The sequence below is a fragment of the Protobothrops mucrosquamatus genome, unplaced genomic scaffold (genome assembly GCF_001527695.2).
Source record: "Protobothrops mucrosquamatus isolate PMUCROS unplaced genomic scaffold, P.Mucros_1.0 scaffold1944, whole genome shotgun sequence".
Lineage (NCBI taxonomy): Eukaryota > Metazoa > Chordata > Lepidosauria > Squamata > Viperidae > Protobothrops > Protobothrops mucrosquamatus.
The window spans coordinates 253,523-265,985 of NW_015388065.1; the positions used below are offsets into that span (position 1 = coordinate 253,523).

General features: G+C 35.3%; 1 protein-coding gene across 1 annotated transcript in view; it reads right to left on the reverse strand.

Annotated features, from left to right (window-relative positions):
* The window catches only part of RALYL (RALY RNA binding protein like), a 35,367-nt gene that overhangs the window by 15,320 nt on the left and 7,584 nt on the right, over positions 1-12,463 (reverse strand). The window contains exons 2-3 of the mRNA XM_015823666.1: positions 7,244-7,319; positions 3,795-3,827 (exon numbers count right to left, since the gene is read on the reverse strand). Of these exons, the coding sequence (XP_015679152.1) occupies positions 3,795-3,827; positions 7,244-7,319 (109 nt within the window). The remainder of the gene's footprint in view (positions 1-3,794; positions 3,828-7,243; positions 7,320-12,463) is intronic.

The window sequence follows — 12,463 nt, forward strand, 5'->3', positions numbered from 1 at the left end:
CAAAACATAATGATTCTTTCCAACCTAAGTAAAGTCTCATTTGTTTTGCACTATTTAGTTCTTGTACATCAGCAGCGCACAAGCTTTTGGGCACCAGGGACCAGTTACGTCTACAGAGGTTTTTCGGTGGATCAGAGGGGATGCGGTTTTGCATGCTGCCTGCATCCCGCAGATGGGGCTTCACTTATTTGCACATCCCTGTTGCTGGCATATCATGGACCGGTGCTGGTCCATGGACCAGGGGTTGGGGACCCCTGTTGTACATGATTAAATATTCACACAAAGGATTCCATGAATATCAGAGACATGAAAACTATTAATTCATCTACAATCATGCAATGTACTGCTCACTATATTATTTTGCTCATGGTGAAGAGCTGCAATTATCCCAGATTGAATTTTGCAGAATTGTACATTTCTATTTCAAGCAGGGAAAAGATAATATTCTCATTCTACTACGGCATAAAAACACTTTTAGGAAAACTCTGCATCCAGAGAAAATGGACCGCCATCAAATGAAACCCATCAAGATTGTAACTAGAAGTTTGAATCTGAAGTCAAAATAAAGCCTAAGGACGTCTAATGCATAACTTGTTACAATCGAGAGAAAGAGAAAATAGAAATGGGCAACATTGACTACAATAATTTATAAAGCCTTTTATTCCTGGTGTAAAAAGTATGTCCCTGGCATCCCATTTTTTTCTGTTATACTTTAGGTTCTGGCTCCTTGAGTAAGGTTGGGGCTCCATGGGACTAGGACTGAGGAGAGGTTGGCACCTATCTGTGAAAGATGCTTGATTACAACTTTTGAACATCCAGCCACAGGAAATTTAGGATTTTGCGAATGGAGGCTGCTGTTGCAGAAGTTCTTTCCTCTAGACCAGGGGTAGTCAACCTTGGCTCTTTTATGACTCGTGGACTTCAACTAAGCTAAGCTGGCTCAGGAATTCTGGGAATTGAAGTCCACAAGTCATAAAAGAGCCAAGGTTGACTACCCCTGCTCTAGACCAAACAGATAAATCAGTTTCTTCTTCCAAAGCATAAAGATTTCAGAAAAAGTTTGCACTGCAGGATTTCCGTCATCTTGACATCTGGGTCTTTGAGGTTTTCCTTGTCTTCATTTTCTACAGATCTAAAATGTGCTGCTGTGGGAACATCAACGGGCTTCTTGAGGCAAAGTATACAGTTTGGCAGCTTGTTTGTCACTCTTTGCTTCTCCTAACTGGTTTTAAGGACTCGGTTTCTGAGAAATATAGGCATGATGGGAGGTTAGTAGATATCAGAAAAGCTCTGCCTCCAGTAGGAAGCCCTGAGGGTCTTCAAAGGCTTAAGATCTTGGAGTTTGTCATCTGAAAAGGAATTTCATGTTACAGGAAAGCAAGAATTATTCTGAAAACAATAGCTATTTGCTATTGCCTTTGCTCCTTGGTAAAGTTTAATTACTTGGAGATGCAGTTTCTGGGAATTCCCAATCAAAATGGAAAATTAAAGTCTCAGATCAACTGGAGGGGTGCTATCTAATGACATAAAAGGTAAATGAATATATTTATAAGAAAATTACATGAAGGATGCTTCAAAGTAGCAGCAGTTTTCCAAGAAATATGCCAATGTTGCTAAGAGCTGGCATAATCTAATTTTATTTCATATTGATGGCATTATTATTACTATAACTTCACATGTTATATTGCTGTTTCTCCGAATGATATCTTCCTGATGTATTGGACAGTTCTCCCAATACAATTAATTATCTCTCCAGCCAATATGATAAAAAAAATTATACTAGGTATGCACTCAGCTGGGAGAACTGATGAGATATTATACAACAAATTTCCTGAAACTCCTAATCAACAGAATCTGAGCACTGTCTGAAAATCTGCAGTTTAGCGCATTATACTACTGGACAAGTCTTTTAAGCAAGATAGAGGCATGATTCTCTTGTGAAAACTTGTTATATTCTTTCCTGTTAGAGCCTTCCAATGATGTGTCCTCCAGATGTGTTGAATTTCGCATAAATCTTAGTTAGCAAGCATGACCTTTGGGAACTGAAATCCATTACATCTGGATAGCACTTGATTACAAAAAATTACTCTAAAATGACAATTCAATTCCCTTAGTGGTATAGGATTAAAGCTAAAACCCATTCAAAATGGAACACTGATTTTCAAATACACAAAAATGGACTAGTTTCATCCTGATGACGTACACTTTATAACTGAATCCTTAACAAGATATTTTTTTCACCCACAAGAAGGTAAAGATGTCAATTTGGAGAAGGCTGATTTACATAATCAAAATTAAGCGGTATAAACATCTAAGTTGCAGATTCTTCTAGAACTATTTCATTCCAAAAACTGAAATGTCCATTTGATCACAATTAACTTGCTAAGGAAAGGAAAGAATAAAATTGGAAGTGGAGAAAATGTTTTTAACTTATATGTTAGCTCACTTCAATCTAACATCTTTCCACAGCATCTGTTAAGTGTATTTTTATCTGTCTGGCTGTTGTTTGTTCATTCTTAAGCATAGTTATTTTGAGGTCCACATCAGAAGCATTTAAAATATATGTATAAACGAAAACCCTAGAAACCACCCACTCTACCTCTGCTGGTAATTACAGACTTTCCATACCATTGACAGATTTGACAATCTGTTTTTTACAAAACTAAATTGGAGAATTATTTTTAGTGAGTTTTGGTCAGCTTTTCACTGAAAAGTTTGTTGTTCAGAAGATCATCTGCAAGAAAAGAGCTGTTATATGTATTAGGATTTCTGTCCAAGGAATGATGAGAATGCAGTTTCACAAAGATCCAGATTCCATATCCATAGACTATCTATATAAAACCACTACAGGTAGGCCTCGACTTAAGACCAGTCATTTAGTGACTGTTCAAAGTTAACAATGGTGCTGAACTTATGATTGGCCCTTGCCAATTGCTGCAGTGCCCCATCATCATGTGATTTGGCTGCTTGACAACCAGCATTTATTTATGATGGTTGCAGTGTCCTGGGATCGTATGATTGCCTTTTGTGGCCTTCCCAGCCGGCTTCTAATAACTAAGTTAATGGGGGAGGCCAGATTCACTTATCAACCACAGTAAAGGTAGTAAAATTAGGCACAGTCACATGATGACTCACTTAACAACCGCACTGCTTAGAGATGGAAGTTCCAGTCCCAATTATCATAATAAGTCGAGGACTATCTGGTATTTATGTTATTTAGGTTGTGATAACAATACTGATAAATAATCAGGATCTCTGTTGATTCTTTGATAGGCTATTCTTTAGACACAAAAGCAATTGGAAATGATACTATATCATTATTATGTATATAGGCACTCCAATTGGGATTTGAATTTTGATCATAAATCATGGTGTTTATAAGTCAAGGCCCTTGACTGGACCCAATTTTATGACTGTTTTTGTGGTGGCCATTAAATGGATCAGTTGCAGCAACTGCAATTTGCTGTCTCATGACCATGGAATGCTGCAACCAGTCATAAATGCGGGCTGGTTGCTAAGCATCCAAAATGCGGACATCTGACTGTGGAGGGGGGGGCGCACATTTTACAATTGCTGTATGTGTGTTTTATGGGTTGGTCATAAGTCAAGGACTACCTGTAACTGAACACTTCTGAAAAAGATAGTCTGCCTAAATTATATTTTTCTAATCATTACTGAAGATTCTCCAAAAGTAAATGAAATGCTACCACTATTCCTTTGAGTAGCTGAATGCTACTGAAAGATATAATTATAGCTATTTTTTTCTAAAATTAAATAAAAATGTTCTTACTCACCCAACAGAAAGGAAAGGTTCTTTTGATTCAAGTCTGTTAAATAAAATAACAAAAATAGTTAAATTTGCTGAAAAAATAATAATGCATGGCACAAGGTTTACATTGTATGCCGTAGTTACACAAGATAAAGACCTTATATTTTCCAGGATTCAAGGTCTCACAAAGGCCCAGTATCCCAACAATCCAAGTTAACATTCTGGTCATTTCAGAACCATGATTTTGAAAGGAGCAGCTTGTGTCTGGTCCCCTCACAAGATATAAAGATTTTTTTTGCACCGCTTAGAGCTCTTGGAGCCTGAGACCTTGACTATGACTACAGAGCTTCTCCTCATTCTTTCAATCTTCCCTCTTCCTTACAATCTCTTCACTGATAATTTTTTTCCATAAAATTATTTTCTTATTACCATTGCTAGATCTGTCATTTCCCAGATCAGCTTATCCAATCAGCAGATAACCTTGGCTTGTCCATGGTGCCATCTCAGCTGCAGCTGGTGAAGTCCTTCCTTCCTTTCTTCCTTCCTTCCTTCCTTCCTTCCTTCCTTCCTTCCTTCCTTCCTTCCTTCCTTCCTTCCTTCCTTCCTTCCTCTCTCCCTCCCTCCCTCCCCTGAAGGACACTGCTTTTTTCTACGGAATTACAATTTAAAAGCTCTGTCTGCTTGCTAGCAGAGGTAGAAGTAACTATTTCTGTTGACTTGTTCCCTATGACCAAGAAAATCCAGGATCCTGTCATTAATTTTGAAAGATACTTTGAAACAGTCTAATATTCTAATTTATCTCTCTGGGTTATTGTGAGGGTCAAAGAGATCTTGAACTCTTTGGTGGGAAATGAAATATAAATAACTTTTCCAGAAGATAATCAAACCAACACTTTTAAAGATATATAATGATAAATGATAAAATTTCACTAGGTTGCTAATAAATGCAACTGGGTATACATTTCCTTGGGAAAAAAGAAGAGATAGTTTATGTGTGATGGCCTATGGATAAAACACTATCATTAAAAACTATTTGAAATCCATTCTTATGAACTGAGAATCAATTTGCTCAAAATATGGCTGCCCTTAGTTTGACCCTCTTTGAGTGTAAATGGTTTCAAGAGATTTGTAGTGATACAGTAAATTATTTCAAAAAAATCTTAGGCAAGAGAGAGACACAATTATCTATTGGCATTTCATTTAAATTGTTCTTTAAATTAATAAATTGGTGTTATGAAGCTAAAATAAAAATGTTGAAGTCAAATTGGTATATGAGAGTATATACTCTTAGGGTGATATTTATGCATGTAGTATCCATGGTAACTCAGCAACTCAACTTTCTCAGCATTCTTCATGAACAGCAATACTACAAAATTTATTCATGCTATTGTTACCCATCCCCCTTTTAATCTAGACCAGTGTTTTCTCAACCTCAGAAACTTTAAGCTGTGTGGACTTCAACGCCCAGAATTCCCAAGTAAGCATTAAAGTTGGACTGAGAAACACTGCACTAAAGCATTAATTGCTAGACCCCGCTACAGATTTCTTTTGCTGTTTCTTTTGGAACCTGATCTATAGTTGCTTCTGGCCTCAAAACACATTTGCCTCTCTTCTTCTGAAGGAGAGAAATACATCCATTTGTTGTTTTAGCTTGGCTTGATTCAGATCTGATCTCTGACTTTTTCAATTAACCATCTTCAGACCTAAACTTGCAGGGCTATGGCAGCATCACAGGATGATCTGTAGCACAGCAGAATTGGGCAGAAACTGGTGAGCTGGAATTTAACCAGTTTTGTTGTCCTCTCCTTTAGCTATGTAAATGATCATCTTTATGAAGCAATTATATGCCATTCCTTCAGTTTGGAACAATAATAACTGATTTAATAAACATTTCAGTAATAACCATAAACATAATTATATTGGCCAGCATCCCTGTTGTTATTTAGGGTATATGAGAAGACTGTATTGAAAAAATATTAGGAGAATTATACAAAAGCCTTATTTTATTTTTCCCTCCACTGGATGAATTTTAGGTTAGGGTGTCTAAATTATCAATGCCAAATCCAATCTGTAAATCAGATGGAAATGGATCCAGATATTCAATGTGTCTGGGGTGACATGGTGAACATCTGCTCAAGTACCTTTATTATTATTTTACTGCAAAAGATTGGAGGGGTTATTTAGAATACAAAATCACGTGAGAGTTGATGAAATGATCTGATGCTAGGATGTTTAGTGTGTTATAAACTAACAGATGCATTCCTGAAAGTTTAATAGAATAGCTGCTTGGAAGACTCTTTTGAAATACCCCTGGCTACAGAGGCCCATTGGTCAGCAAAGGTCTTTGTATATTGTTTTAAACTGTAGAACTTTTTTAAATGTAAAATTGCATCAAAATAAATTATTTCTGAGACTCAGTAACCCTGGGAGCTTTAAGCAAAGAGTACCTATACTAAAAGCAGTTGCCTAGAGACCCAAATAATTCATATGAGCTCTCAAATATTCTTTCTTCTAAAATGAAAAGTGCAAAAGAGAGGTCTAGAAGGTGAAAGAGGTAGCTACTAGCAGTTGGTCACTATTTCTTGCCTAATTAGCAAGTTATCTAACATGTCTATGCCACTCTTACTCATGAGTAGGTAAAATAAATAATAGCCTCCTATCAGGCAGTTCAAACTTATGTTGAATTGACCTATCTTATGAAATGTTTGGAGTGCAGAGTAATTAACTGAAATTGCATTGCCTCAAATATCTGAAGAACTCTATGTGTGGCCGCAACTCTGATAAAACAAGATCCCCTATCGCATATAGAGATTTCACTCAGGTGACAAGAAGCTGAAGCTTTAGATAAGAGCCATGTTGGCACAGTGGTTAGAATGCAGTATTGCAGGCTAACTCTGTCCACTGTCAGGAATTCGATCCTATCTGGCTCAAGGTTTTACTCAGCCTTCCATTCTTCTGAGGTCAGTAAAATGAGGATCCAGATTGTTGGGGGCAATATGCTGACTTTGTAAACTGCTTAGACAGGGCTGTAAATCACTATGAAACAATATATAAGTCTAAGTGCTATTGCTATTATTTAATTTGTAAAACATATCTTTAATGCTTGAAATCAGCCAAACTCTAGGCAATTTGCAGAAATATCAATCTTATTGCTTAATAAAGGGCTAAGGAAATAGTGCCGGTGGGCATCCTGTATATATGATTTAGGTGGAGAAGTCCTGAAAAGGGCTGAAAGAAACATGGCAAGAAAGGTTTTGGATTGAAACTAAGCTGCAAGTTCTAAAAAAAGAAGAAGAGAATGCTAAGAGTTGGCACCATTTATTTCTAGCAAGACTTCTCTGCCAAGGGGCATCCGAATGGTCAGATATGCAAGCAAGGGAGAATATTTTACCAAGAAACATTCACTAAAAACTTCAAAAACACTAAAAACTTCAAAAACACTTCATAGGTTCATTAATCAATCGGTCATCTTACCTGTAGAGAGCAGAAAGTGGTCGCTTAGTTCCCAGCTTAGGTCTGTATGGTTTTGGCTCCCCTGCCATATTAATGTCTGAAAATAAGCATGTTGCACACCTGAATTAAAATGCAGCATCAAGAGAGATAGGGAGATCATATGTAATAATGCATAATATTGGTGGAAGTATTATAGGGACAAATTGGCTCTTTGTCTGCAGATTATCACTTCAGTCTCTCACACTCTATATTCTGATTTATGCATAGATCATATCTTAAAACAACATGATTTTTAGTTTCTAGGAGAAAGTGGTGCTACAGATATTTCATCTGACTGCCAACATTGTCATTTTTCTCAAACGCACACACAAAATTCACTGCTAGAGACAGAAATATCTTTGATAAAACATTCAGAAGAAACCAATAGATAAGAGTCTCTATTTTTCACTTTATAAACCATGGTATAAACTTTATATCATAAAATTGTAACTTTACCTGTCAATAATTTTGACCTATAATTGTATGATTATTATTTTGCTTCTTTCTAATAGTTCTTTTCAGAAACATTTTTGGCAAAGAGAAAATATTATCCTCAAATGGGGAGAAAGATAGAGAATCACACAAGGAAGAATAAGCACTGCCCACTTGCTTATAAAAAGTCACAGCATAATAAATCACCTATAATAATTTTCTTACTTCTCTTAACTATCTTCCCAAAATTAATAAATGGACTATAATATTAGTTTCTCTGATATTATTTTAACCATAAGTTTCTATAATTATTTATTAATTTTTTAAAAAGGGGGGAAGAATAAAAAAATAAAGAGATGGAGATGATGCACAATTTTCTTCTATGTCACTTTGAATAATGAGATGGACAGCACAAAAATAAATAAATAAATATTAGAAACATTCATTTCAACTAATATTTGTTGAGTTTGTGGTTGCATTTTCAGGTTCCTTTATAACTTGGGACAGTATATGATTTCACATGAGCCTAGTTACTAAGTTATAATATCCATATATATTACCATGTGAAGAGTTTAAATTAGTTGTTTATATTTACTCTTATTACAACAGTAATTGTTACAAATGAAACTTTATACTGAAAAACTCTAAGAAATCTTTTTCATCCATGCAGAAGTACCCAGATTAGTGGGTGTTCCTCTACTGCAGACATGTCAAAGTCGCGATGTCATGTGACATCGTACAGTTTGACACCCCCGCTCTACTGGCTGGTGATATGAAGAAGGAGACAAAGGGATTATTAAATGAACAAAACAATTAGTTTCCTTGGCTATTATGAATGTCACATTCCTATGCAACAATAACTTGGAAAAGATTTAAGTAGCAGATTTAAATCAGCACGGTTTAGGTCAAGTCAGGAAAAGGTAGATAGCATCTTAACTCAATAGTGATAAGACCTTTTCAATCTCATTTGCTGCAGTTTCTATACCTTAGAACAGCGGTTCTCAACCTATGGGTCGCGACCCCATTTGGGGTCGATCGACCATTTCACGGGGGTCGCCAAGCAAGGCTGTCCGCCATTTTTTCCCCCTTTTCCGGCGGGTGCCTTACCTCCCTTGAGCTGGGCCAGCTGGTGGTCGGCCTGCTCCGTCTCTGCCGCTTGCCAGCTACGCCTCGGCCAGTGCAGGGGGTGGAACCACGCATGCGTGGCGCTCCCGGGCAGGGAAAGTCCTCGACTTACGACCGGTTGGGTAGTCCTCAACTTACGACCGGTTTAGTCCTCGACTTACGATCGGTTTAGTCCTCGACTTACGACCGGTTGGGGGTCGTGGCATTAAAAAGGTTGAGAACCATTGCCTTAGAAGACTGAGACTTCATTTATATTCTCTGACAAACATATGAATCTGAGTCTTTAGTCAGCTTTCTGTATAGATTTATTCTTTGTGTACTGTATAAGAACTCTAATGTTTTGATTCTCATTACAAGTCACTAGAAAACATTGGCGGACAGTAAGAGATTGCTATATTTAAATTATGTGGGGGATTTGTTTGACTAAAGCCACACATGAGATTTTTATGAGATTTTTGCAGGGTAATTTTAATTAGCCATATGATACACTGCATTTTTAAAATAAATTTGTTACTTTAAAGGTTAACAAAAGGTTAAGCCTTCTTCTCAGATATATCTGAGAGGGTTTTAAAACTATGTTTTTTAAAAAATAAAAAATCTCATAATTCTCTCAATATTACAAGAAATGATAGCGGAATATTTTACCTGTGCAAGTCATATATATGGAATTTGTGTACCATAATTACAATGGAAATTTCATCCAGTGACCTTTTATTATAATTGGGTCCTTCCACAGATTTTTAAGATGCCAGTTTTAAGGTCACTGATTTTCAGTATACAAACTTATAGCTCAGTAATATGTTGGAAACATGCAATATTTATGAAATTGGAAGAAAAACTACTTTAGGCATAGCATTAAACTCTATATTTTTCTTCATATCAATCATTCTTTCAGTAAATATTTGATTATATTTTTCTATATTCTTAGGCATTAAGGATTTACATTAAGGATTTCATAGAATTCACCAGTCTTCTAGAAAACATGAAAACTTCATTTCTCCCCTACTTTTGATGGCTCAGTATGAGGCAAACTGCTAATAGATTTCATAATATTTTTGATTTTATTCCTGAATTAGTCAAGTAAAATTTAACAATTGACTCACCAGATGAGCGGTTGAGAAACACTGCCATTGAGAACATTTTACAAAATATAATGATGCTGAAAATCAAGAACTGTTTTTCGAGATGTTTAAAATTAAAACTATTTTATCAACACCACTACCACCCTTTTGAAGTGTAGAAGGCCAACAAGACCTATGTTACATCTCCACAAAAAATATGGAACACATAGTTGATGCCTGGAGTTTTGGTCAGTGACAATGTCTTCTTTTTGTGTCTTTCTTTCAACTTTCACAAAATTTGAGCATTTGGCACAACAAAGCTTCAGTCATCCTGATTTCTTGAGAGCCTCTCAACTTTGTTCTCTAATGTATTTAACTTCTGTTTTGTTTTGTTTTTGACAATGATGACTCCATACAGTTCTATGCCCTGCTATCCAGTTTTAACAATGCTACTAACACCTGAGTTTGGAATAACCTGAGTGTTGGCCTACCACTGTGGTGTTAAATTCTTTCTAAGAAGGAAATCTTCTACAGTTTGCATCATGGACTGGAGTGTGTGTTTCTGCAATATATGTAATCCTTTTATCCCCCAAATACTTCAAAATAATTGGTTTTTAACTGCTTTGTTGTGCTGATATTTTGTGGATTTTTATTATCTGTATTTAAAATAATACTATTGGACTATTTGGCCAAATATTTATGTATTATTTCTCTAATTATCAATAACCTTCCAACTCCTATCAGAAAGAACATTAAAATATATTCCAGTAATAACAAAAAAATCAAACAAACAATGCAAACATCAAGTAATTCCTCATTTAATTGGCAGATATGACTTGGTGCAACACAGATACAAAACATTTAATCTTACATAAAGTTATGGACCATCATTGTGGACATTCTTTTTTTATGTATATGAATGCTCTCACCATACTGAAACTAACCTTAACTAATACTAACTAATTTACTGCAGATTGCCTGCTTTTGGGACTTTCTACTTTCAATTTTTGCACCATGTAATTTAACTTGAATTAAACATGTACATATTCTGGTAAAACAGATATTTGTTTTTGAAATACTGAATAATAAAAAATATCAGATTAACTTCCACAGTATTTCTGATATCCATATGACAGAACTGCATGAATTTTCCCCTGGAATCTTAAGAGCTTAAATTGTTATTACAATTTGATCTAACAGGTTCCAATTTGAAAATTTAAAAAGTAGAAAGGTTTATCAATATTCAGTTATAAATCTGTAGTAATCAATAATTATTTTATGAATTGTAAAGCCATTGATTTATATATTGTATTTGGATCTTTTTACTGTGTCAGTAAATGTCTGGCAATACTGGAAGACCAGATGGCCTGAACTCTTTTTACTACTTATTGCTTCACCCAAAAAAAAGATTTGCACAAAATACATCTAAATTATCCCAGTATTTCAAGCTGTGATCCATATTTTCAACTGCAAATTTAGCTTCTGAGAATTCTCTACTGAAATATTAAAGAAAAGTCATTTCCCATAACTGACTATATATATACCAGACAGGGAGATATCAAGTTCCATGAAACTATTTTGCTTTTATTAGACCTTAAATATGTACCATTTAAAGTCAATAGCTCAAGGAATGGAAGCATTGAGGCCAGGAATTCATTGAGCATATATTTAGCTCAAGAATATTATTTTCATCACCAGAATTGCCCTTTTACATGGAAAGCTCATACCTGCCTTTCCCATTAGAAAAAGACACAGTGAGAATAATAAATTATTCTATTAAATCTTTAAGAAGTGACTAGTCTTAGTGATCTACAGCAACTTCTAGTAATACTCACAAATTCTCTCTAAATTCTGCTCATCCTTGGCAAATAGCTCTGTCACCTCAATCTAGTTACTAAATGTTATCTGTGCTTAACTGGAGAAAATAATACATTATGCAAGGAAAATGAAAAGAATGAAGATTTTCTCTGAAATACATGCTGTACTTCTCATTAGTCATTTCTTTCTGTAAAAATAATTGAAGCAGTATATCTAGTGGAGAGGCTGGCTTATGTCCTCCCAGATATATTCTGTGATAATGTTCTGTTTGTATGGCAGGATGGTAGAGTAAAAAAAAAGTGCTTATGTGTGAAGGAAGCAATCTTACCCAAGTCTTGTAATGATACATCTCTGCCCAAAGTAATTTACAATCCTGTCAGTCTAATAGTCTTTAGGGCATTGTCTGAAGAATACAGTACTATTAAATGTAGTGCTAAAGTTACATTTCTCTGTAGTTAGGTAGCCTTACTCTTATTCTAAACTTAGTAGCACTTGACCATTACCCTCATAGCAGGATTTAAGTACAATTATCATTTTCTTCAAATGCTAAAGTTATCTTATCTCTCTAAGAACCAATTCAGGAACAATTTCTGATGGAAAAAAGCCTCTGAGAGATATTATTGTCTCTATTATTGAAGAATTCCAATTTCCTTGTTTGATAAGATTACATATTTGAAAATTTATCATTTATGTGCTATTATGAATTATATAAAGTTCTGTCAGTTATACCATGTTATATAAACATGTTTGTAACTTATATAAAACA